The following is a 27706-nucleotide window of genomic DNA, read 5'->3' on the forward strand; positions in this document are numbered from 1 at the left end:
CGCCTCCAAGGCAACCTTTCCTATCGTAAAAAGATTTTTAATTTATGTTTTCAACTTGAAATGACAAGCAGATACTAAAATTGCGAATATTGAATAGTTTGAAATTATTAGCCTCCATCCACATTTTCCAGGAAATGACTACTAAACAAACTATTAAGTGAGGCTGTCTTTTAGGTTCCGATTTAATATCAGTCGATAAAATATCTTACCTAACTTGTCGATTCACTCCGTAGTCAAGTACAAAATAATATGCTTTCAATTTAAACTAAGCGAGTGGGCTAACACGTCCGTTCCTTGCGTTCTTCATTTTATTTATTTATTTATTTATTTTTATCAGAGTTATCAGAAGTAAAACAACTTTTTCCTGATTATCACAACTAGGTATACTGACTGAAAGCATGCCGGTTGCGCACAATTTTAATATAAGCCAATGAACGACTTCCATTGATTTTTCAAGGTGGATGGCTCACACTTACCCGCGAATGGAAAGCGCATTTCTCGAAACAGCGCGTTTTTGCATTGATTATGATCATATCGGTAAACTTAACTTTTGAATTATAGTAAGAAAATTAATAACTTATTTGTCGGTCTAGGTCTGCCTCAGTCTTGAGTGACGACAGTGACGCAGCCGCCGACACCATAGACCGCTCGGCGGCAAATGGCATATTTACATTAATATACATGTCGTCATTCCTTTCTCTTCTTTATAGCTCACTAAAAATTCAATACGAAATATTTTTTTTCGTTCGCTTTCCATTTTTATGGCTAATAAGTTGTGATTATGATAATTAGAGCAGCGGACTGTTAAAATTATAATATTTTGCGCGGAGAGATAAATATAATAATCGGCTCAGTTTGGTTCATCTATGAGAACTTCAACTTTTCACTTTGGTCTATCACAGGCGACACAAAAAATCTTAAGATATGAATTGATGATAAGAATTAATATATAATCATGGTAAAATGTTAACGCCGAAAGCAAACCAACGCGTGTGAGCAATTCATAATAACTCGGGCTTCAATTTCAGCTCTGATTGGATGATAAACTTAAGTGCGGCAGTCACAAAGAGTACCAAAACTGGAGCTGAAAGGGATCAAGTAATTAAGAACCAACAAACATAATACAGTTTGCGTTGGACTTTTCTTTGCTGGACGTTTCTTTACGAGCCTGAACTTGGTCTCTGGTAATTTTCAGTATTGCTACTGAAATACACGACTTCTGGGAGATCTCCATTCCAGCCTTATTTCGTCAAAATTAGAAATATTTTGTTGTGACTAATGTCAAAAGCGTGGGCTGTGTGGTTTATCGACTTTGGTAAGTCTTATACTTAAGTTTTTAAGGTTTAAAATACAAATCTTTTCAAAAGTGTCTGGGATATAAATCTGATCCAAGAAGGTACTCGGGATTTAATCATGCCTTGACCATGTATCTGCGCATTTTGCAAACAATTCTTTTTTTCAAAATTGGAAAAAAAATCTAATCTTGCTTTGGAAAACAGGCACTTGTCTGATCGACATAGTATTTTCAGGATAATTTGTGCTAAAACAGCTTTAATGTAGTGATGAGAAAGGCAAATAATGGAGGGGCATTTGCGGTTCTCATACTCTCATACTGAAAAATCAAACGATTTATTTAACAAAAAGAGGGAAAAACATGATACAATACCCAAAGCTTTTTCTACTTTCCAATCAATAGGGGTATTGTTATTAACGTTGTTGCATTTGTCATATTACACACTACACATTAACTTAAAGCCAGTAATGTAGTTTAAGGTAGTAGATGGAGGCGTTTGTGGCCGATCCGGGTAACACCCCGAAATGTCAGATCTGTACTCCCGAGTTAGTCGCGATATTCCTCAAACAAGATTGGCATTTTTCAACATTTTCTCAACAATTTTTTTGCAGTTGTCAACGATAATGCTGAGACATTAAACTGGAGTTTTGAAAAAGTCTTAACCCAAGAAACTTCGATCTGGGTCCATTTTCAGCCTAAATTGGCCGAGGTTCATGGTGTTGGGTTCTGAAAACGCTTCGTTAGTGATTTATGTCTTACAAACTTGCCGATTCGTACTAATGTAAGAGCTCTCACCTTGCGGATTTTTGGCAGGTTGAGATAAAACCTGGAAAAGAATTAATTTAGGACGTAAACGGCAGGCTTAAAAAATCTTCACTAGTTCAGAGAAACTAACAAAAGAGTAACTATTCTTTAATAACTAAATCTTTGTTCTGCAGTTCCACTCCACGTCTTTTCGGCAATAAATGACTTTCATGTTTGTAAAATTTTGACCGTATCCTTGAGAACGTTTAACACAATGCTACGAAAATGAGTATAGTGAAAAAGAAGACAAAGTTCGACTAGCCGGCTTTCTTTATAATGTAAGCGCTCATACTTTTAATTAAATAACTACTAGTTTCCTCAGGCACTGACGCCACTAAAAGCACAAATGAACATATAAAGGTAAAACAAAACCTGTAGACTGCTTGCAGACCACCTCATTCTCTTAAAATATGTCCAGTTCTTAACTAGCGCGTGCATGGGTTACGCGTGCTAAGTAACTTTGCATAAAGTAACTTTGCTACGCGTGCAAAGTAACTTTTTTACGCGTGCTAAGTAACGTTGCTAAGTAACTTTATATTTTTCTTCGTGTTTTGAAACTTGCTATTATAAGCCACATTGATATTAAAATAATGACAGTTTTTGCAATATCTGGGTTATTTCTCGCTCGCTGATTGGTCTATGAGGGTATTCATGACGGGATTTTCGAGAAACTTCAAAGAACATGGACATTAAAATTTTCAATGCTATTGTAAAAAATATAGGGAGCAATTCTCCATCACCTAAACACTTATAAACTGTAGAAATAACTACAAATGTTTAAAATTTTACCTTGAAACCACTCGCTTAGGGCTTGTGGTTTCCCTTGACTTTGACGTCATTTTTGACGTCATTTCTATGGTCAATATAAAGAATAAAGACCTCGGATAATTGTTGTTTATTTGTTAAGTCTCATTTCAGGATGGATACAGAACGGTCGCTGAACTTCCTCCTACTTATTTTACACATGTTTTCTTGCAGAGGTAAGAATGGGGTCCTTGTAATAGGCTACCGTGCATGTATGTAGCAAGACATTTTTGCGCGTTCTAATTTTTCGATTTTATTGCGATTTTTCCAGCCATCCACAAAAAGAAGTTCCCGCAAATAAAAACTACCGCAAACATTCTTCCCGTAAAAATTTTCTTCAGAGGTGAAATATTCTTTAACTTGAATTCGCTACACAAAAATACATTACTAACAAATCGTATCTGTCTTATTGTCTCTTTCGTTCAGAAACGGCATACAATGAAATACTGCTTTTACATAGGGTACGCACACCGTAGTATTGTTTGATTATACGTACTTGCATTGCAAGTACTCAAAAAAAAAAATCGGAAAATTAATTTCCAGCAAGAAAAACCAATCTGTCCTAATGGCAAAAATTAGTTTCCGCAAAACACAAAAAATCGCAACCTCCTTCCCAGGGCTTTTTCCCTTAAAAAATAAGGAATGAATAACAAAGATAGCAATCACTTCATTACTTTCTTCACTGACTTTATTTCCCTGGTTTCTGGGTTTCTTCTTAAGAGCCCTGAGTAACACTGATCCGTGAAATGAAGAAACTAACGCTTGTTTACACTGAAAACAATTTCTCTTTGCATTACACTAAAACCACTGATCAGAAGCATGTAGTGTTAAAATTTAAAAAGTGGGGCGACAAATAAGAATGATATATAGATTTAGCCAGGGCTAAAAGCGAAGCTCCCATTAATAAATTTGTAATTTCAATCAAACAATAAACTTGTATTCCACAAATCAGTTCACTTTAGAGCACATTCATGTGACTTTTGTTTTGGGGGATTAAGGCTAAGTGATTTGAGAGAAAAATAATTTGCTAACAGTCCAAGAGTGCACCAAACCTTACATCGGGTTGACGGCCTTTATATGTACACCCAAAAAATAGCAATCATCTACGATCACATTTAACGTCCATAATGGCTCTTGATCACAGTACATTAGGCCTGGAAAACAAATACTTGGAAAGCAAATCCGGCAGAATTTTTTCCGTTTGACAAGTTTGCTTTACAAAATCTTGCTAACAAATCTGGGGGCGTGTAAACCAACCTTTTATACTTTTTATACATCACATCTGACAGTCTGAGGTGAAACAGTACTATGAGGCACTGTTTTTGTCATACAGACCTCAGACAGAATGCAGTATTTCACAGTTTTGAAATATAAATTACACTCATTCAATATTCAGGACGATCGAAGCACGCGTGGGCTTTTAGCGAAACCGCTAAAAAAATTTCCAAAATCACCTATATAACGGCCAGCCAGTTGCAAGCTGTGGAGTGTTTGAATGAATATTAATAGAGTTACACTTCAACATAACAAGCGTTTAATACGCGCGACGTTTTGAGTACTCCTGCAACTGAAAACATTAACGGAAAATTGCAAGAGAGACTACTTGCAATCAATAAAAGAAATATAATTCGGTGAAACATTTACAGAGACAACAATTTTCATTCACGAAGACAATTAGTATTAAAGTGTCTCTAAGAATCCTGAATCCTGTTTTTATGCCGGCTTCCCGGTGTTTGCTGTTTTCAAAGATGAACTCGAGGCGTGAAAATTGCTCAAAGCTTTCTTTCTACAGCCAAAATAAAAACGCAACGTTTTTTTTCTTTCTATTTGCGGTGAGAAAATATCGACTAAAGACTTTTTAAAGTTCCGCAAGCTTAAATCAAACTTCATACTATAGGTCAGATCATTATCTCAAATCTTAATTCAAACATGCATAAACTATAGCCTCATAAACTGCGCTCGGCTTCATGAAATTAGATATATGAAAAAAAACAAACACAAATACAATACTACTCAGGCAGCTCCTGGAAGCTACATCGCTTCAGACTTTTCAATCAAGCAAGGTGAAAAAAGAAAACGAATCGATGCCATCCGAAATCGGATTTCCGACTTTGACAGGCGACGTATAGTCTCAACCAAAAACCCAATAGACAAACTAGCCATGAATAACAGAAGACTGTTAATAGTAGCTGAATTTCATTTCGCACATCCAGTAGAAAAATACAGTTAAGGACATCACAAGTTGACACAAAACTCTGTCAGCTTCAGCTGTCACAGTAAACAAGTTTCAAGACGCTGCATAAATTTTCCGTATAAACTCACCAGTCAAATTTTGACCAATCAGAGCATAAAAATTGGACGTAACCAACGCGTGACCAACGCGTTCACGGACGACTGAAAACAACAACTGGCAAAGCGATCATGTAAGAACGAGATCTTGACAAACAATCAAGACAAGAAATATAATACGAAGAAACATTTAAAGGTCAACAATTTTTATTCCCGAAGACGTGTTTTGAGAGTAAAGCTGAGTCACGAATAGATTTAAATTAAGCCTTAAGTTTTAAGCCGCCTTCGCCGTGTTTGCTAATTTGCTGCTATTTTGCAATATGAACTCCAGGCAAGAATATCGCTCAAAGTTTTCTTTTTACAAACAATAGGATAACTAAACTATTTTTCAGAACTTTTTCTTCGATTCGCGGTCAGAAAATGTCTAAAGACTTTTTAAGTTCTTTACTAGGTCAGATAAACTGATTCAAACCTTACAAATGTGCGTAAAATGACGGCAAAAACATGAAAAAAGAAAACATATAAAATGCAATAAAATTACTGAAGCGTACCGGTCGAGATGCAGCACGGGAACCCATCAAGTAAGGCCAGAATCGCTTAAGATTTTTCGCATGGTCCAGCAAGGCGAAGTAAGCTTACTAAGAGTAGCTTATTTTTGAAAACGATGATTCCCGATTCCTTTTTGTCGTGCGGCGCATTTCTCAACCACAACCCAGTAAACAAGCCAGCCAAGAATAACAAAAGAATGTTGATAGCTGCTGTATTTCATTTTGTAGATCGAGAGCAAAAAGACAGGTAAAAACATCAAAAGATGACTCAAAACTCTGTCAGCTTCAGCTATCAGTGAACAAGTCGCAGATGCTGCATAAATTTTCCACTTGAATCCTCTTCGCTAGCGCGCCTGTTAATTCTTACTCTATGCCTTTCTCTTCTTCTCTTTCACGTCGCTTTTCACTTACAAGCAAATAATTTGAATCCAATCCGCTATTGTTTGTTGCCATAACAATTTCTTCGAAACAGTTTACTAGAAACTGAGCTCTCCGGACACAAAATCCTTATGCAATGAAGTAGTTCCGTTGAAGTAAACATGTTTTTGAACGTGACGACAGCCACGTCATTTCTTGCGCGATTTCCCGCCAAGAAACAGGTGGGTTGCACAAATGCATCGGGCGATTTATAACATACTCCTCCCCCGGACGGGCTGACACCTGATTCCCTTCCCTCCCCCGCAAAGAGTGTACGGGCGTACGCTACGTCATAACCAAATTTTCTCGGATGGCTGGTTTACCAAATTTTATTACCCATGGTGCTCCGCTGGCGCGCTTCGCGCGCCGGAGCTCCGCTACTAACAACAACTGAATACTAAATAACGGACGAAGAAAATCTGTTTCTCCCTCTTTGAGACAAGGGTGGCAAAATAATGTTAATATAAACATTCTTTTATTCCTGTTTCAGCATTTGCCCGCACGATTCACGCCAATGTAAGTAAATACTTCTTCTGCTGCTTGGAATCGAAAATAACGAGAATCAAGATGTCATAATTTAGGAAAATGGATTGTTTACTTAAATTGTTAAAAGCACATTGAAAAGAGAAGAAAGCTTATGGGGGATTTTTCAACCTTAATCTACATTTTTTGTAGTCATATAGAAGCTTACATTGTCGATTAGATCAATGTATAACTCTATATCAGAAATATACGGTAACTAAAGTACATAATGTGAGATTAGTTTGGGGAGTTAAGTTTTTAATGAGGATTTATACGCTCTCATCAGGCAACCTTTTTGCTTTATTAGTTTAACACCAGTGAACAAATTTATTGTAAATTTCGTCACTGTTTCATTCGATTGAGAGGTCTTCTGTCTTTAAGGAAGAAAACAAAAGAAGACCCAACTTAATAAATTCAAATTGCCTTGTCCAGGAAGTCTACTTTTAAAGAGACAGGTTCACGGTTAAGCGCATGCTCATTAATTAAATTACTCTTTTCCAATTTATTATTAATTCTATCGGTTAATAATCCCAATCACATGTATCTCTGCGATCTCAGAGTGTATTTCACAGTAGAAGTGTCTTTCAGAGTAACCTAGTGGATTAGTGGATTATGCCAACACTACCAACGTTGATTTTATTGTTGACCCGAAGGTTTTATTCCATGGTTGATTAATTTACAGCTATTTGCAAATATATAAGTTGATCAAGTGCAAGTGACTGCCAAGGGAGTGTTCAGATTGGTTCTTTGACAACATTATGACATGATCATTTTGCTTGCATAGACGATACAGCACGAGCTAGCATGTTACGGCCGAAAAACAACATTTTGATAAATGAGCATGCGCTAAACCGTTAACCTGTCCCTTTAAGTTAAATTTTACCTTTTACTATTACCAATCTCTCATTTTGAATATTCAGCCAATTAAACTGAAGCAAAGTTAAAATAAGCAATTAGTAAATTAATTGCTAAAAACATAAACTGCGAATGTACTATTGTTTTGACTTACTCAGACACTCCACCATCACATGACCAGAGACGAACTGAAGTACTTTTTTGGTGTTGACAGTCACTACGAAGGTAGGAACATTAACTCTGTGGGCAAGAGACTGTTTGATATCCACTTACTGAGAAAAAGTTTATAACCAGTTTATTGTTGTTTAAAAGCAAAGAAAAAGAAAAAAAACTTAACCTTTCTTTGTTTGTTTGTTGTTTTTTTTTGCTATTATTATCATGAAATATGGTGAGGAAATCAACTTCAACTACGTTGCGTGCGTTGGGAAATTTTATGTATCGTGTAGGTGAGGGGGAGGTTGGCAGAGCCCGGATCCAGGAGGCACTCTATAAGTGTGTACAATAAGGGCATGAGGCTTTGCTGTTATCATTTTGGGTACTATCACTACATTTTCTTTGTTTCATTATAGTCCCAGAGTATGATGTGGTCACTCCTTATCAGTTAGATGAAACCGGCGGCCCGCTACCTGTTAGGAAGAGACTCCAATCACTATCACAAGAACCACGTGAGAAACTTTTGTACAAAGTCTCCACGTTTGGTAAGGAACTTCATTTGGACCTTAAACTGAACCGAAAACTGATGTCACCCAACCTCGTTATTGAGAAGAGACATGCCAATGGCAAGGTGTCGTATATTTCCGTACCAAAGAACACATACTACATTGGTCACGTGAAATCAGATCCAAATTCAATGGTGGCTATTAGTCACAACAGTGGATTGGCAGGCTTGGTAATTAGCATTTAATAAAAATTGAGAAAACAATTAAAATCCTTTTATTAGCCTGCAAGCGAGCTCTCCGGGGCACTCTGGCGGCGGGGCAGGAAAAGGAAGGAGAGCTTGCAACTAAGTCTCTGGAATTTGAATTCCGCGTCCAATTTCCCTTCTCCCCGTCTGAGCTGTCAAATTTCCGCCAATCAGCGCCAAGCGGAAGGAGCGCGAAGGTAAACAAACATTGGAAAACAAGGGTAGTGACGTCATTGCTAATGTCATCCTTGCCAATCGGCATTTCGCATCGACTTTTTCGATGCAGATATTCAAATTCCAGAGACGCAGTTGCAAGTTCTCCTTCCTTTTCCCGTCCCGCCGTTAGGGCGCCTCGGAGAGCTTGCTAACAGGCTTCAACAAAAGACTAACAGTTTTTTTTGTAATTTCAGTGCTAAGGAACATTATAAATTTCACACAGGAGATTGTGTCTTAGCATAGTCTGTGACACATTGTTTCCCGGGAAAGGATAAGAAGGAAACATTTTTCCACCCAGTCCTTTTTAGTCTCGTCACACAGTGTTCCCCCTCCCTCTCCCAAAAGGAAACGGCTGCTCACATTCGAACACATTCGTTTTCTATTGTTTTATCACCCCATTGAGCTGACCAATCATTTATCACAAAATTAAGCATGACGGTGGCTTTGCGCCAGAGCTTTGCCTAGCTAATAAAAGACCCTTGTGAATCGCTTCGAAGACTGTAGCTGAGCAATCTTTTTTTACAGGCTGGAATGCTGAAGCTATCAAGTGATACAATGTTTATGCATGCTTTACCCACTCATCTGGCCAAACGCACGGCAGTATCCAGAGACTCGGGACGGGAAATACCTCATCTTATTTACAAGACGCCCATACTATATAAATACAACGATATAACAAGAACAAAAGCAGGTACAAAATGCACTAATATAAAGGTTAAACATTTAATTGACTGATTAAATAATTACCCTTGTTGACCAATCAAATGAATGAATTGTCACCTTAAAAACCATTGACAAACTAAGGTCACACCTATAAGGCCGTATCCTCGATTATGTTCATGTACTGAAACGGGTTTCCGTTTTGTTACTTTTTTAGAAATCAAAAAGGATAGAACAAAGAGGTCGGGCCAATCTGAGTATGGAAATCTAACAATCAAAACAATAGAGGCAGCACTGATGCTTGAGGCAGATTTATCAGACGAACTTGAACGACTGGGCTGGTCACCTCAGAATTTGATTCTTTTGCTAGCAAATACAGTAAGACACTTAATTATTTTGAAAGTTCCTGTTTTTCTTCTGACGAATTTAAAGAGGTTCAGTGTCACTGTACCCTGGTAACGGTTATTATTAATTAGAAATTGTTTTTTGTGGTAACGCTACTAGCGAGCTCAGCGCAAACACAGCGACGACTGAGACGAGAAAATATAAGCAAATCAAAAACTCTGAACGTGCAGCACACTTTTTGGCAGGTTTCTTTGCTGTCATTGCTCGACGAACGTTGTCAAACTTCATTGAAATGGCAATGCAATCGTTGCACGTCAACCGGAAGTGACCTTTTTTTCATTTCCGGACAATAGTTTTGCCCAAATTTCCAGTCAAATCGTCTCTATAATAGCAAAGAAGCTAAGCAATACATGTTTTTTATCGTCAAGGCATATTGAGGGGGAAAAGGCCTCACTTCCGGTTGACGTCCGTCGCTCAAAAAACGCCTTCGCTTAAGCTCCTTATCTCTAAGATCGTCGCTTCATCAATGGCGTTCGAGTTCGTCAGAAATACCTATACAGAAGCTCAGTATTCATCTATCTGTAAGTTTTTCGTTACTTTTGCTCGTTTGCAGATATCCGGACTTTTTTTGGACCGAAGCATTGGAGATATAAAAATTCATTACGTCCTTGTGCGTGGTATAATCATCGAAAAAGAGGTTAAAAGCAATGGTATATTGAGCAGATATGTGGGCGCTTTAATTTTTTAGGCATTTTTCCTCCCATTCATGTTCATATTTGAAGCTGTGCTCTTTGTATGAAATCTATTTTGTTTATGGGGTTCGTATCTCACGAGACAGTCATTTCATTTATCAACATTTATCGGCCGCGGACTTGCTAGCCCTCATCGGCGATGGTTATCCTTGCAGGGGGGGGGGGGGGGTTGGGCGTCCACCATGTCTTATAGGGGAGGCTCCGCTTCAGGGTCTAAGCCCTGTATAAACAAAATGAACCAGACAGCCATAACAGAGCGCCTTTAATAGAGAGGTTAAGCATCACGTTTACGTCTCACGGCAAACGCGAATTTGTACCACGTGAGCAAGTTTCCCCTTTACTTACCGTTTACTCTTCATTATCTCAACACATAAATTAGTACTTTCAAGAAATTTTTTATCCAAAAGAATTGGTTTTAGCTATTTTTATCTGCTCATTTTCTATTTTGAGAAATTCTGAACTTGAATCTGACGTTTGCCGTTTGCCGTATACGTGATGCTTAAACTCTCTAATGATTATCATTCAGATTATCATTCTACGTTTCGTGAGTATTAAAAGTTGTCGATGCAAGTCCAACGTTTCGTTTGTACTGTTTTAAAAAGAAGAGCAGGAGTGTATTATCAGGTTTAAAAACTCCTGGCGAAGTCGAGAGTTTTTTAAACCTGATGATACACGAGTTTTATGAAGGGCTTCAAAATCTCTGATATATATATAGATCAAATGAATTCATTCTTGCACTGCTAATATTTAGATCTGGAGTTATTTTGGTACAAAAATTTTATCAGATATAAAGACACTTATTAAACATTAATTTCTTTTGTTTTCTCTTCATGAATTATTGAGTTTTTGAAGATGTTGTTCAGGTAAACGAAGTCTTACGTGAGGATGTTGGTCAATGAACTAACATTCACATACCACAATGAATAGGAGCATTGGTTCAAATTAAAGTTCACAAGGCTACTAGAAGAACTTCATTTCTGAAACTTTGCGTCATGTCTTTTTAATTTCAGTTATTCGGGGGAAATTATGACGAGTCGAAGATGAAATGGTTTGCAAAGTTGGAAACTTACGAAGGGACACAAAACAAGCAAGAAGACAACAGCTCAGAACATCACGATTTGTATTCTCTGGTTTACAGGTAAAAAAACTTATGTGCGTCATTTGAGCTTCATAAAAAGGAATGATACCACAGCGACGTTGAGCTTTTTAGCGAAAGGCGAATTGATAGATAGTTTTCGAAAAAGAGATGGGTGGTGTCATTCTTGACAGATCAGAAAGGTATTAAGGTTTGGTTAAACTCTGTTGTTATGTGTACCGCACAAAAGATTCTTGCTGTAAAGTAACAAATAGATTTTAAAACAGTTACAGACCACCAAAACTTGAGGCATGATCACCATCTGAAATGAGAGAAGTATGAGCATATTATCCTGGACGCATTACAAACCACGTGATTTCGTGTCCAACATCCGTTCAAGATTCACTTTGAGTAGAATGATCATCCGCTCAACCTTTTTGATTTATTTCTGACTCAAAGGGAAACATTTTTAAACCTCTCTCTTGCACATGGAAACTACTGTAGCCTATACTGACAAATTATTTTTGCTTTGTTTTTATGCTCTTCAGAATGAAAAATGATCTAGGAGGTGAGGAGAATACTTTACCACCTAATTTAGTAATAAGTGCATCCTGAATATAACGAACAACCCTGCGCAAGGAATAATATCGTTGCCTCTTTATAAGGCAACAATACTGGCTTAATTTCGTTGAAACACGAGACTGAAAGTGAGGTGTTTTCGTGTCACGCCCTCTAAACCAACTTTTCTTACTTTTCACGGGGTGAGGTGTGTACTTCTTCTCTCCTTCCCTAGACTGCTTGCAGTCCGCGTTTTCTCTTAAAATCCATCTGGTTCTTATCTTATCCAGCGCTATTGCAAACCAGTCTACTCCTTCCCCAATGTTGATACTGGCTTTTATTTGCAAATGGGTGATACTTTTCAACATTGGGAAGGGCTTAACGTGACAAGTGTTTCAACAAATGTGATGGTATGGTATTCACTGAAAATTGATGCACAGCGGCTCCGCTATTATCAAAATCAAGACGCAAATTCTGTTAGTTTAATACGGAATATAACAATACCAGTGGATGAAACAATTCGTTTTCGTGTTTAACTTTCTCGAATAAGCACCGTATTTGAGGCGTAAAAAAGTTAACAAGCATCTACGCGCGTATTCGAGTAAATACGGTATATGTATGTTCAGCGACTTGGCTGTCACTTACTTAACTCATCAGGATAACCAACACATTTCTCCTATCTTGGCAATTCTTTGTATTAGGGCTCCAATGTAATTGCCATTATTCATTTTGAACTTTTATTTTTTTTTTTATTTTTAAAAGCTTCAAAACCCTTTATTGTGTATCAGGATTTACCAATTTTAAGTCGATGTGCAAGATGAAAGGAGCTGGAAATGTAAACAATTGGGTTGGTCTCCAGACTGCGTTTATGATAGCTCATGAAACAGGACACACGTAAGATGCTTTGCACTGCATAAATAAGAGGCTGTATTCTATGCCGCCTGTTAGTTTAATTTAGCCGGCGACACAGCGCCGAAATCCTTGTTCTAACACCGCCCCCCCCCCCTCCCCCCCGCCCCCTCCCTGTGTACTAGGATTTATGTACGTGCCATGATTGGCCTGTTAAAAAGTCCATTGTCGATTTGCCGATAAGAATGAAAGGAAATTCCAAACGGACTTCCTTCCGGTAATTCGTTGAATCCGGGCTGAACAAGGATCTCGGCGCTGCTTTCATTTGCAGACGTTACTAACCGGGCTTAAATTAAGTCTGCAACACAGGCTAGTTTCATTGACATTCCAGTTCTTTAACTACCCAACGTAAGTTTAATTGACATTCCAGTTCTTTAACTACCCAACGTAAGCACCTGGGCCGAGTTGTTCAAAGCTGGGTTAAGATAACCCAGGGCTAGTGAAAACTTAAAAGGCATTTCAATTTTTATTCTTTTTGTCTACAAGCTGATGAATGGAGGCTCTAAAAATAGCAGGGAAAATTATTCGAGAAAATGCTTAACCCGGGTTAAGCGCTAATCGGGCTTCGAACAGCTGGGCCAAGGCCACCTTCTCCCCACTAGAGTTCAAGTTCCGCTTATTAGAGAGAATAGTTCATTGACGCTTGGTCTTCTAGACGGAATCTCTCTGGGCATACATTGTTTTTTGGTTTTTGTTTTTGTCTTTCACTGTTTATTTTTGGTTCTTGTTCATTTTTTTGTTCTGCAGTATGGGTTTAGAGCATGATAATAGCGGCGAGTGTCCAAACCTTCGCTACATTATGTCGAGTTATCTCACAGGAGGGTCTGATGCTGGAACATGGTCCATCTGTAGTAGAAGAACTGTTCAACAGTTCCTAAAGTGAGTATTAATTCAAATAAATAGTTAAAATCATCCGGCAGTGGCCTCTAAGAACTGGCAGTTGATGGATAGAGGGTAATCGACGGGTGATGGATGACGTGTGCCACTATCCGCCATGCACCCGTGGAAAGATGCTTTCAAAGGGAATCTTTTAACACTGAAACTCTTTTTCCTTAACTATTGCGTCTTAATATTGGTTTACTTTATCAACTTTTTTATCATTAGATAGCGGGCGTGTTAATAAGCATTAGGTTAAAGTAATACTTTGAATTTGAATCAGAGGAGGACCATTTTGTTAACCCATACTAAACAACACTCGACTGGTTTCCACCGATATGGACAATGTCATTGTGGTTTATTAATAAAATGTTGTGAACTAATAACCTTATAAAATGAGGCAAATGAAAAATTTAGAGATACCATATTAAGTCGAAAAACTACAGTTTCTGACTCTTTGGTGAAGTAGTGTTTGTCCAGGTAAATCGCCGAGGTCTGAGTCTATTACTTGTCCTATTGGCCTCGTTTCTCGATGCGTCCCTATAAATATAAAGGGGCCTGAAAGCTGTTGTTGTTTACATTCAAGGTAGAGGTTTCAGTAGTTTCGCAAATAACATGATAAAGCTATCAGTTAACAACACAAAATGAACTCTGGTTCTTTAGCCAAGAGGACCCGCACTATTATTCTTTAGATTTTGATTTGAAGGTTTGATTGCGGGAACACGAACAATTAACGAAACTTTCAAGAAAAGGGCTTCAGACCCTTAATTTTTAATAATAAAAGTGTAACGTGTTAATAAGTTACTACGTTTGACGGGTATCCTGAAGGTTCACCTACCTCTAAGACGAGGTTGAAAACTTTTAGCAAGCAAGTAGTTGAAACATCTTGTACACTGACAGCTTTTAAATTTTTCTCCAATTTTTTCGTCCCTAAGGAGTGACATGTCACATTGTTTGAATGACGCGCCATCAAACAAGAAAGTGACGTACCAAAGTAAAACGCAAAGTGATGGCATAAGTAATGACACACCTGAAGTCATCGATGAGAGGTCAGAAACAGATGATCAGATTGTTGATCTGAAAGGCATCAACCAGGACAAGGCTCTGATGAGTCTCCCCGGTCAGCTTATAAATGGTGATGAACAGTGTCGCATACAACTTGGAGAAGGCCACTACCAATGTTCCCAAACGGTGGTAAAAATAACGCAGTATAAATAACACTTCTGAAATCTTGATTTCAGGTTCCTTTGATCATCGCTGATAACTGTTTTTCTGTTAGAAATGACATATTGCTGGCTACATATTCTATCCATAACAATTACTTAATGAGTCTATTTGCGTTTTTTTGTAGGGATTCTGGTACTGATCTACCCCAATTAAAACCCCTTCTACCCTCCCCACCCCTACGCCTTTAAGCACGCGCAATCTAACATACGTCATCGTCCCTTATTTCTCTCAATGCCCGACACGTAAACTGCAGACTGAGTCACAGACAACAACTGCCAATAGAGAGTGGTACTTTGAACTGGGGCGTATTAAAATGAATCCACTTGTGGAAAAGTGTTGGCCGAGCGGTGAGAACCTCGAACTTCGGATCCGATCGTGGGTCTTTTCCTTAGTCTCAATGGGGTTAACCGACAGGCGTAAAACGGCCAAAAATTTAGCCGATAGTCGTAAAAATTGAAAAATTTTAACCGTTATCCGTGAATAGGGTAAAAACGAGTTAACCGTAAAAGAAATTGTTCCCTAGATTTGCTAGTTTTAAGGAAGGTGCTAAACTCACTTGTGGTTGTCACTGTTTGTAAACTGACACCTTGCCGGTAAACAACATTTCCCTGTTTTCTCTGACGCTACTGTAGACATTGTCATGCCTAGTCCGTGGACGGTGGACTCGCTCGGACCACGTGACCTGAAACGCATTACTCGCGGGGAATTTTGTCATTGGCCGTTTTCATACTGGAGCTAGAAATGGATTATCCGTCTGAGACTAGCCTGTGTACAGTCACCTCCTCCCCCACAGACATCCCTTCTCCCTTTTTTTTTTTTTTTTTTTTTTGAGGGGAGGGGGCGGCTGTACACAGGCTATCTTGAACGGATAATCCCGTCTTCAAACTGTTCGTCGAAATTGACGGATAAAGTCAGGCGGGTTGTTAATTCAAAATTAAAGGTATTCCATTTTCAAATTAAGACGTATTACCTATCTGACGCGAATCGTCAAACGGATAACCCGTCTCACACGAATAATCCGTCTCTAGTGACAAAACGACCATTTCTGTTATAATGAATGTCGCGCCCCGGCCTTGAGTTGGGCGTTCGCGTGTCTGCTTTTGCTTTTTCACAAAGATTATTTTTAAATTGACTATTGAAATTTCTATGTGTAAAATAATGTTAGAAGTTGAATACTTTATAAAAAGTATGATCTATCAAATGTTAAAATTTTTCAAAAGAATAGCTTATTTCATCCCGAAATGATTTAACTTTTTGAAACAAAAGAAGTTAATTTCTAACTTTTTTGTTAACCGTAACTAAAGAAAATAAATCGATAGCCGGAGAAGAGTCAAAATTTTAGCCGATAACCGTAAAAGCCACCACTCCATTGAGACCCTCTTGGATGAAAAACTTTGCTCCACTTTTTCTCTCCTCAGCCAGGTGACTGCCAACATACTGCTAGGGCGAACCATGCGATGGGCTGGCATCCCATCCAGGGTGGAGTAGAAACACTTGTAGCCGTAAACTCTGGCTGTATAGGCCTCGTAACTCGTTTGGGCTTTGACCTTTTACGTTACTTCCAATTACAGGCCGACTGTAGCATGCTTTTTTGCACAACTGATGCTTCCTCCGACTGTGTAAGCAAGTATTCACCTCCTGTAGATGGAACATATTGTGGTGGCCGAAATGTAAGGAGGTTCAGCACATTATCATAATTATTATATTCAACGCTACGATCAGAGCCGTTGTGCCTGATGGTCATTCAAAATCACCATAACTACATTTATGATCAATGTTATATCTTTGTTGTTGTTGCTTGAGTTTAGAGTATCTTTGAACGCTGAAGACACGAAAATAAAACAGACGTCTCGAGAATATGTTAGCCTAGATTCAGTAGTAGGATACTAGAAAGCTTTGGATTCTTGATCTAAGACGAGGACGATTATGTGGACGAGATTTTCTCATTACTAAGTATGTAGTGCGTTCGGCTTGAACCAGCGTCATTTTGACGGGAAAACCAGTTAGTGGTCTTGATTTGACAACTAGTTTTATGCTTTTTTAATGTCCCAGTGAAGGAAATTAAACAAGTTCTCAAGGGTTAGAGGTTTCACCATCTGGAGATCGGGAGAGGACTAAACTTGATCCTTTAATTAAAGTAACCGAGCTAACTTTTCTAGTGAAAAACGTATAATGAACCTTTCCTGGGTATGTTCTTTTTACGAATACGCTTAAAACATTTCGTCCTCGCCTCGAATTAGTGTCTATTTTTTCCTAGTGTAGCTGAACAGGCAAATTTAAATTTAGAAATTTAGGCAAGTTTTCTACTTAATGATCACTTTTGCTCGTTTTTAAACATTGTTTAATTAAATTCTTGCAATTTGTTAACTTATTATATAGTGGTGCATAAAGGGAAGATGTGTTGACAACGGAAGTCCTGTAGTTTTTGGTGGATGGAGTGCTTGGTCCAATTTTACTTCCTGTACTCGAACCTGCGGGGGTGGGGTACAACACCGCACTAGGACATGCACCAACCCACCGTAAGTAGACGATTTTTGCTCTGTTATTTAATAATCATTATCGTTATCATTATCAAACTAAGATTGTTTACATGCTCTTTTGGTGAGCTTTAAAAAACTTCTGTATCGGTAAAGTTTTCAACCGTTTGAATTCAATGACACACTCATAACTAAATAACTACACCCTAAAAAGCTTTAACCAGTTTTCACAAACAGAAGCGTGATCTTCAGGATACATAATTACCACCTTATAACTTTAATTTTAGAAAACAAACAAACATGGAAACAAGGACAGCATATTGATGCTTAACTGCTCAATACACAACCAAAATACACAATTTTTATACGTACAGCTGTAGAATTTATTGTCGTAATGAAATAACTTCTTACATGAGAATGATTTTTGTCGTTGTTCTTGTTTGTTATTTTATTAACTGATAAAACATCGACTTAGGCCGACGCCCGGTGAAGGATGCCTTGGAGAGAGTATTGGTCATTGGAGAACATGCAGCATCCTGGTAAGAAAAAAATAACACAGAATTTTTTGTACGAGGCCGAGAACGTTGAGCCTGAGAATGGGGGGAAAATATGAACATTCTAAGGACCTAGCTCGAAATGGAGTTCGGTTAAAAGTATACAGTATTCTAACGGTTTCTACATGAGCAGCATACTAGGTGAATTATCATGCAATAAACATTTTTGAAACAATTATTGGATTCAGTTTTTGTACCATGAGAAGGCAGATCGAGGAGGGTTTGTCCGGCGAAGTCGAACACTCGGCATAGAGCCTCAACCATTAATTTCTAGTTATAACCTCTGAGCAAACAATTTTTTCTCTAATTTCAGCCCTGTCCTAATAGCACGCATCTAACCTATCGTAATGAGCAATGTGAGAAAAGAAAAGGAGAAGGCTGGTACGCTTATTATTACGGAAGTGAGTATAAAAGCTCTGACTTTAAGAGTAATACTGATTTGTTCTTTTTTAATGTTACTTGTATATGGGACTAGTCATTGAATTGCACTTTACTTCTAGAATTCATCCAGGAACTAAAACAGCACACGTTGTTTCCGCTGTTTGTACAATTGACATTAGCAGGTTACTCACAAGAGGTCTTGTTAGATGCCTCATATGTTAATTGTTGTCTTTTGCAGGTCCGTGTTCTTTGTTTTGTCGATTAGGAAATGAGATAACAATTCATGGAATTGGTACCGTTGCAGATGGAACTCGATGCACACCCAATGCTTCCAATTACAATATCTGCATCCTTGGCGAATGCATGGTAACTACTAAAGAAACGATGTTGATGTGATCCTGCATAGGCGGATTCATCGTGACGTCATTGTTTACATTTTTGCTCATTATCATACAAGTTAACCCATAAAAGATGTTGCCATATATTCCAATTAGGTTAAAAAATGAAAAGAGCTGGTTAATTTAAGCAGTTTGTGCAACTTTCAGCTCTTTGCAATCAGTTAAAAAGAAAATAGCAGCAACTAAAAACCGCAAAATTACTGGGTGGCAAAACGTTAATGAGCTCATACATTATTTGTGATTTTGAGGTTTTTCTAAGAGAATTTGTCCGAAACTATTTGAAATATTCAAATTTTCAGAGATAACTGAAATTATTATGCTCTTTTAATATTTAGAAATTTCTTTTTACTAACTTTATCTGATAACGATAAGCCTATGCTAATGAGGCAACAAATGTAAACAAAGATTCGCCTATTAAAATACTGACAATGGTTCTGCAATTTAGCAGGTGTCTCGACATGAAGTGCCGGAGCTCCGCTTATCGGCGGTGCCGCTAAAACAACAGTCATTAACCTTTTACATTAGTAAGAACAATTAAAACACATTTCCTCTCACTCGTTATTTTTTTCAGCCTACTGGTTGTGACCAGGTTATTGGTTCGAACACTAGGTTGGATCGCTGTGGTTTGTGCGGCGGAACAGGAGACACGTGTAAACGCATTCAGGGCTTATACGACAGACAGATAACTGAAACTGGTTTGTTACAATGTAGTTTCCACTAACTTTGGGGAAGCGTAGTGGTAACTTGGTTTTCGCCTTTGTATCCCTAAGTGTTTGTTCTTGGGTAGGGTTTATACGGTCAATTTAATGTCTCCTATTTGCGCAGCGTTAAAGTCCGACTTCATAGCAACGTTCACACGAGAGTTTCATCATGAGCATATAAAACGGGTTTAAAATGACTAAAACTAAAGTTTAGGTTATGCTGCTTTATAGGTTGATGGTGATTTTCTCTATCTTCATTTTCTGCCTTTTCGCTAGTCTACGCATAAGTCTTTTACTACTCTATGTAATTGTCAGCTGCTGTCCAAGAAAAGCGGGAAATCATGATTTTCGTTTCCCGAGATTATAAGAGTGTTATTTAGAAATGTCTGTTTGTTTGCTTGATTTTAAACGCTGACCTCAAAACAAATCAAAAGCATTTTTAAAACTAAAACAGTCAATAGGACAAGTTAACCTTAATAGGTGTTGCCAAATCATGTGTTGGAATGTTACTTGGGTCATGACTATTAATGCAAACTCATTTACTTGTATTTAGGTGCAGAAAATGCTGATCTTATCGTTCAGCTTCCTTTTGGGACAATCTCGGCAGAGTTTGCTGAAACAGATGCAACTTACAACAAAATAGGTAAACGAACCGATACGCACTTCCAAGATCCGGTGATATTATAATGCTGCATCGGTGGTGGTATCGAAAACAAAAATTTAGTTTAATGAAATAACTGATCATGAGTTTATAAGGCAAAATTACCACCAAAATGTGGAGATTAAAAAACTCTGGCATTCCAACCCTCTTTCTTAGTCAAAGAATCAAGGGAGCGCGGGCTTATCGCTAAGTAAATGATGTGTCAACTTAAAACTATTTTTGACAATACTTGGCTACAAGCGTAATAGTATATCTAGTTTCATTTCGCTATTAAATCATGTTCTCATTGTTTAGGTGTAACTTCTGAAGAAGGTGATTTCTTGATCGACCCCCAAAATGACAGAACTACAAGGGCGAGTTTTGCGGACGCTTCAATTGACTATATTCAAAATGGTGGGCTGTCTGCTGATGTCCTGGATATACGTGGGCCAACAAGTGATGAAATGAACGTGAAGGTGGCAAAAAGTCAAAGATAATGTTCTCTTGGAATGTATCAATTTTGTTCATGTTTTGTTGTAATACAGTCAAAGCTTTCCTTGCGACCACTCTCGTAAGCGACCAGGGGCCGGTGGCTCGAAGCCTGGTTAGCGCTAACCGTTGGTTAAGAGGTATCAAAATGTTAGGTTTCCACGGTATTTAACGCTGGTTAGCACTAACCATGCTTCGAGCAACCCGGGCCAGCTCTAGTTACGACCGCTTTTGTGAACTCCCGTTTAAATTGTGACTTAAGCTTTGTCAGTAATGAAAAGCTCTCGTAAGCGATCGCGACCGCTCCCATTTTAAGCGACGGTGACCACTTTTGGGATTACCCAACTCGACTTCTTCCTTTGTTTTTAAGCTCTCGTACGTAACGACCACTCAGAGTCTTATTCAAATAATTCATGAAACACACTTACAAATGAAACTGCAAACTGCGCCAATGGTTCGTTGATAAAGATTTTGGGGTTATTTTGGTCTAAAAGAAAGTTTGGCCATGTCAAAATCAGATATAAAGATACTTATTAAACATTAATTTACTGTCTTTTTTCTTTATGAATTATTAATGAGTTACCATCTTAACAAAAGAAGTACCGGCTGATGTTCATAATTCTGACTTGCGTATTTCCCTGAATTAAAAGTTTTCATATTCCGAACTTAGTTATAACCTTTCAATTCCATCATCATCATCATCATCATCATCATCTTAATGGGACATCACCACCGTCATGGTTATTATTATTATTACTCTTTGTTGTTGTTGTTGTTTTTTGTTTTTTGTTGTTTTTTTTTTTGTCGACCGACTTTAACGAAGGAGATCGCGATGGGAGTTTATCGGCGCAGCCATATATAGGCATACGCAAAATCATATCTATCACTTAATGAATCGCCATTCAAATGGGTACTAAAACGTATGACTGGCATTCGTAAATAACCTGAACGGTGAATAAGTAGACTCTTATACCATTTATGACACTGTTCTAAATTTTACGGTCTGAGCACTGAAACGTAGTTGATCATCATATTGTATTAGCTACATCATGTAGTTTACGACCTTCTCTTTTCTTTTTCTGTTTTTGGGAATTTAGTTCATTAATGTAAATGGACCTAATGTTGGAGTGAAGTACCAATTTCTTTACCATGTTCCACACAAAATAGAACTGGAATACAAATGGTTGCTCGGAAATTGGACTGAGTGCTCAGCTACTTGTGCGAAGGGTAAGTTGATCTAAAAATAGATTGGACACAGGAATGAACATTAAAAGAAATCAAAGTGTCTTTCAACTGTCGTCAAGAAAGGTGATTTCTTTGATAATCTGGTTTTTCTTCTCTCTTCCCACATTCCCGTCTAGTTTTTTAACCCTAGTAAAATAAATATATTTTGATCATAAAGCGCGCCCTTACTGATCTAAGAAATGTGAAAGCTTTTTTAAACAACCTTGAAAGTAAATAAATGAAGTCATTGAAGGAACGTTCTCAACTTTTCATGAAGTGTTCTGGGAAGTATCAGACAGGCTTAACGCAAGGGGCAGCACAAACACCAACCCAAGGCCTAGCCAGTACCTCATGCATGCGCACAGCTTGCCTGCTTGTCTTCATGGAAAGTATCAGCCAACTAAGAAATCAGAGGCTTGATTTACCCTAAAGGAGGAAAGCTCTTCTACAATCTTCCGAAACTAACTAAATTGGACTACACCAAGTTCTGTGATGACCAATCAATAAAAAAGGAAGTTTTCGATAGCCTGAACGTTTTCTGTTATAAGCTATTCCGATTAAAAAGAACACATGAAGTGTAACTGCCCTATTATAATATCATTAACTGAAGCTAAAATAAGGGTTGCTAGTGGCCAATCCGATTAGAGAATTTTATGTCATCGCTATCAATATATTGCGTTTTTTTCCCGCTGTTAAGGATTTCAAGAACGTGAAGTGCGTTGCGTTCTAGTAGAGGATGGAACACCAGCTCATGATAACGCTTGTGGTAAATTATCTGAACAGAAGCCAAGCACTAAACAAGTGTGTAATCAGCAACACTGCCCTCCAGAGTAAGTGATGTACATGTGTAACTCTAATTTCACCAAGGACGCAATCACCGCTGCAATGTAACTTTATAATGACATTCAGAAAGCTCTTCTTCCTTGTCGTATACTTTCGTTCTGAAGGTGAAGTTCGATAAAATTTCTAAACAAGTTTCGAAAAGTTACGTAACTTTGAACCCGTTTGTATGATAAAAAAAGAGTTCCATCTCACAACAATTGGTAACTGATCTGTTGCTTAAAGCCAGCCTTCCAAGCAGACTTTCACATAAACTCTGCCATGTCAAATCGAAGCAATTAGCTATACTAACTTGCCAACCAGTAATTGCTCCGGCTTTTTTTAAAGACGTATTGACTATTACAAAAGAGTGGTTGTAAATATTGACAAAAACTTTAAAAAAAATGTTAGAAATTTCTGTGAAAAGTCAATTCTTTTCCTTGCTGTGTGAGACCAGGGAACGTAATAAAATGCAGTGCGTATCACAAACGCTTATGGGGTTCTGAAGAGTACCTGAATCCTACCCTCCCCTCCCCAATGAGTGAACACTTGTAACCAAAGTTATGACGTGCTTGATATACCTCTTGGCTAAGAAAATGCGGTTTCCAAATTTGTTAGGAGCGAAAACGGGAAGGCGGTCCTGCTCCCATGTTCCCATAAGCGTTCAAGCGTAGGAGCCCCATGTTAAAAAGAATCTGTCTATCTCTTTGTAACACCGGAAATGCGTTTATGTCTCGAAATAGGTGGCATTTGACGGATTGGTCTTCCTGTTCTAAACTTTGCGGCAAAGGAGAACAAACGCGTCAGCTATTATGTCGAGAGAGGATTAGCCATTATCGATACCATGAACTACTAGATTCTTCTCATTGTGGCCAGGAACTGCTACCAGATAACATAACGCTCTCTAGAAGCTGCAACAAGGTTATATGCCGGCCAAGTTGGAAAATTGTGACAGAATTTTCAGCGGTAATCGAGTTGTCTTTTGTAAAATTATCATAACCTTTAGAGTTAAAAAATGCGCTCTCTTAGTTGTACACTGATCAAAGAAAAACACAGATTTAGGGCAACAAATCAAAATTAACGTCTTCCGGCTACTTTTGATGTAGTTAGTTCATTAACAAATTCGTTTAGATTTGTATTTCTGGCCCCAGTTGTTAAAAAGGTGGATAACACTATCCACTGGATAAATCCCTATCCACTGGATAACGCAATTGGTTTCCCTAACTCTTATCCGCTCCATAGTGATTTATCTGTTGGATAGCATGCAGTATCGGACGCTTTAACAACCAGGGCCTGGAGTTCACATCATCTTTATTTCCATCAGTCTAAGTTTCATTCCTTTCACGGGTTAAGATGAACTCATCACATTGGCGAGCTTCTCTTAATGTATTGGTCTTCGTTGCCCAGTTGGTAGAGCAATTCATGAAGCGCTAACTCAGCGGAGGTCATGGGTTCGAATCCCGTTGAAGCCTTAAATTTTGGGGGGACTTAATCTGCAGTTGCTTCAGTTTGGATTGCCACTAGGAAGGCGTGTGTGTGTCTTCATTTAATCTAGAATTTTTTCCCGCAGTTGGCATCATCTTCATTGAAAAGTATTGTTGCCACCATTTTGCAAACCGTTACTCGGTATTTTTTTCCAGTGTTCTACTCCTTGTGGCGCTGGATTTCGACAGCGTAAAGTGAAATGTATCATGATTGATGAAGATGGAATAACTAAGGATTTGTCAGATGAGCACTGTGCCATGCTGCAAAAGCCACCCGAGAAAGAGAAGTGTGACGCCAGTAGAATATGTCTAACGCCAGGTATACAACGCCACAAACCCTTACTAATACAGTCAAACCTCTTTAATACGGACACCAAAGGGACAGAACCAAGTGTCCGCTTTACAGAGGTGTCCGTATTATAGAGGTAGGGAATGTATGATTTTTAGCATTTCTGGGACCAAAGGTACTGTCCGTAATAGAGAGGTGTCCGTATTATAGAGGTGACCGTAAGGAGAGGTTAGACTGTAAAAAAAAACTTAAAGCACAGACGATTAATTCTTCTTACGGACACCTAAACTAATATAAGACGACAGACATTTTGTCATGGTCTTGCCCGCAGCATAACGCAGTGTACTTTAAAAGGTACTGACCTCCCTTACAGGGGCTATATTTATGTCACGGCCTGCAAATGTGCAAGATTTGAGCTGAAGTGTTACACTGCCCGCCATATTGGATTTGAGGAAAATTCCGTCGTGTCGCCGATTCTTGTACAGTTTCAGTCGTTAAAAAGGTTTAGTTGACAAGGTTAATATTAATATATTTGTACTTTTTGGTGACACCCAAGACCAAATTATGGCATGAATCCGATGACCACGCGAGAGCCGTCCGTCCGGCGTTTTCTGCTGTGTATCGATCCCCTTTCAATAGCTTCGACTGTAAAACTGACTACATCTCTTCAACTTAAATTCTATCCAAATTTAAACCTAATACTTTATTTTTAACTACAAACCGTGAACTAAGATTTGAATCATGATGATTTTGATTTAATTTCAAAGTTACATACAGAGAAACTCAAACGAACAGTCAGATGCAAAAACTGATAAAAATGAAAAAAAGCGTCACGTGACAAATATCAGTGATTAAGTATCTTTGTTTTGGTCTCCAAAAGAAGTTATCTTATGAATCACATACGCCGTTTAATTTAAAACTATAATTATGTTTGTGCTACTACAACTTTAATTTCTGAGTTATCATGAATTAACGATAAAGATGAGCTTCAATGAAAGCTAATGAAGGTTCGAACACTTAGTCCACGTGTTCGTTTTGAATCTTTGCTATATTTCCACAATGACTACATATTTTCTCGAATTTGAGGCTAAAATGGATGCTTTTACCTACAGATCAGGGTCAATATCAGTGCTACCCGGCCAGTCCTTGTCAGAACGAGGCAGTTTGCTTCGAGAAACCTCCAGCAGACTACAGGTGTGAATGCCCAGAGGGTCTAACAGGCAAAAACTGTGAAGGTAGGTGTCATCTGAGGTACATGATAAATATGAGGATCCTTGATTAGTTTTATCGGGGTGGGGTGGGGGAGGAGGGGACACAATGTGTATTAAAAGAAATGTGTATTAGTAAGAATGTCTTAGTGTGCTTGGGGCTTTAGACTAACAGAATTTATTTTATAAGCCTTCAGATTAAATGGACCTTCATTTTATTGAGAGGCTTTTCAAGTTAGAGAGAATTAATCCATTCTTATCCACAGAGCCACGATTCTTTTAGCCAGCACTATGCTTAGCTCGAATCTTGGCGCCGACTAAAAGGATCACGGCTCTGGGAACGAGAATGGAACCGCCCCGATCCGTCCAGTTTTGGGCTGAAATTGTCGAAAACTTTTGTGGTTGATGGATTCGACCCCCTCCAAGCCCAATTGAAAAATTGAGGCCTTTGTTGCAATCTACCATGCTGATGTGCAATTGAGAAATAATGGTGGGCCTATCACCTAATGGATTAAAGACTAGAATCGTGAAAAAATAAATATTACTTTTTCAGCGGAGATCAATCCATGTGATGATCAGCCATGTTTGAACAATGGAACATGCCAGCGTAAATCCTGGTCAGAGCACGCTTGTAAATGCTCAGCTTTCTACAAAGGTGAAAATTGTGAGGGTAAGTTGCATCCGCCAACCTTATGGCGGCTATGAGATACATAAAGCGAGGTATCTATCTATCTATCTATCTATCTATCTATCTATCTATCTATCTATCTATCTATCTATGTCTATAACGATATCTATGACTACGTCTATGTGTATAGTAATAATTTTTTATAGTCTGTCCTCTGTAAGTTACTTTACTAGTGAAACGAGATTTTTTAATTGGTTTATAGTTAGTTATTGTTGGTTTATAGTTTACTAGATTGTTTCTCTGAGCAAATCGAATATATTATGAGTTAGTGACCTTGGCCCTCAAATATCCATGACTCAGTTCCTCCATAAAGAAAAAAAATTAATTCAGCTGGAACCCTGTGGTTACTAGCCTTTTATATTTAGCTGAATGAGTTGTCGAGCCTAAATGAAGGCCTTTTTCTCAAATTGATTCTCAGCGGTTCTCATCGCGAAGTTATCGAGTAGTTCAAACTGTATTTGCTAAATCAGGTATCATCTTAATTAGGGCAACCCTTACCCTGATAAAAGTATCGTTAAATGCCTAATGGTGCCGTTTGCGGGCAAATATTTTTGTTTAGAGAAGGTGAAACCATGTGAAAGTAGCCCATGTCATAACCAAGGCACGTGTGTCACCAATCCTGCTGACACGAACGATTTCATCTGCCACTGTGGACAATGGCTGACAGGGAAGTACTGTGAAAGTAAGTGTATCCAAAGAAACTACCCTACTATTTCCGAAATATAAGTTTAAATAGATATTAATTCTGTTTGTGTTTGAACGCAGTCCTTAACTTCAAAGATTGCTAATGAAAGTGAACGTCTTGCGACGTGAGGCGCTAAGTAAGTATAGAGCCAACGCGAAGCAACAAGTTGTATACCTGGAAACATTTTGGGCACGAGAGTATCCTTAATAAAACTTTAATCCAAGATTTTGGACTTTTTATTTGATAGTTGAAATGACAAAGTGTGATGAGCAGCCATGCCAAAACGGCGGATTATGCGTCAGTCGCCCAGACAAAGATCCATCTTGGTATAAATGCTACTGTGACAATGGATTTGATGGTGAAAACTGTGAACGTAAGTTTAACTAAAAAATGTCTTTGAATATCAAATTATTCGATTTACACTACATATCTTTAAATCTTGGGATCGACTGCACATCGAAAATGAGCAGCAATACTTACCACTTGTTCAAGTCTTAAAATTAAAGATACAGAGGGTACGAGTGGTTCGAGTAGTCAAGTTGTGCGAGTGGTTCAAGTGGTAAATGTGATACGTTTGAGTGAACTAAAGCAAAGTACACTACTTGGTTGCATCT

The 27706-nt window shown here is 38.2% G+C and overlaps 1 protein-coding gene across 1 annotated transcript; it reads left to right on the forward strand.

The window, feature by feature from the left end:
• Positions 1–5750: 5750 nt before the first annotated feature.
• Positions 5751–27479, forward strand: LOC140949676 (A disintegrin and metalloproteinase with thrombospondin motifs 6-like). Its single transcript, XM_073398821.1, has 28 exons — positions 5751–5772; positions 6647–6672; positions 7692–7758; positions 8103–8422; positions 9179–9344; positions 9531–9691; positions 10272–10355; positions 11421–11548; positions 12034–12053; positions 12832–12937; positions 13700–13831; positions 14764–15022; positions 16627–16725; positions 17435–17574; positions 18008–18071; positions 18400–18487; positions 18706–18833; positions 19437–19560; positions 20120–20209; positions 20522–20682; positions 21793–21922; positions 22617–22749; positions 23482–23704; positions 24379–24541; positions 25624–25746; positions 26273–26389; positions 26967–27089; positions 27340–27479. Exons 1-28 carry the CDS (start codon positions 5751–5753, stop codon positions 27477–27479), a joined length of 3537 nt encoding a protein of 1178 aa, XP_073254922.1.
• Positions 27480–27706: the final 227 nt, after the last annotated feature.

This window comes from Porites lutea, chromosome 10 (genome assembly GCF_958299795.1).
Source record: "Porites lutea chromosome 10, jaPorLute2.1, whole genome shotgun sequence".
Taxonomy (NCBI): Eukaryota; Metazoa; Cnidaria; class Anthozoa; order Scleractinia; family Poritidae; genus Porites; species Porites lutea.

Excerpts from the sequence above, each read along its gene's own strand:
- LOC140949676 (XM_073398821.1), top strand. The coding sequence starts at position 5,751 with ATGCAGCACGGGAACCCATCAA. Across the intron at positions 7,759-8,102 it reads TGTTGACAGTCACTACGAAG|TCCCAGAGTATGATGTGGTC; the intron begins GTAGGAACATTA and ends GTTTCATTATAG. Across the intron at positions 24,542-25,623 it reads TAGAATATGTCTAACGCCAG|ATCAGGGTCAATATCAGTGC; the intron begins GTATACAACGCC and ends TTTTACCTACAG.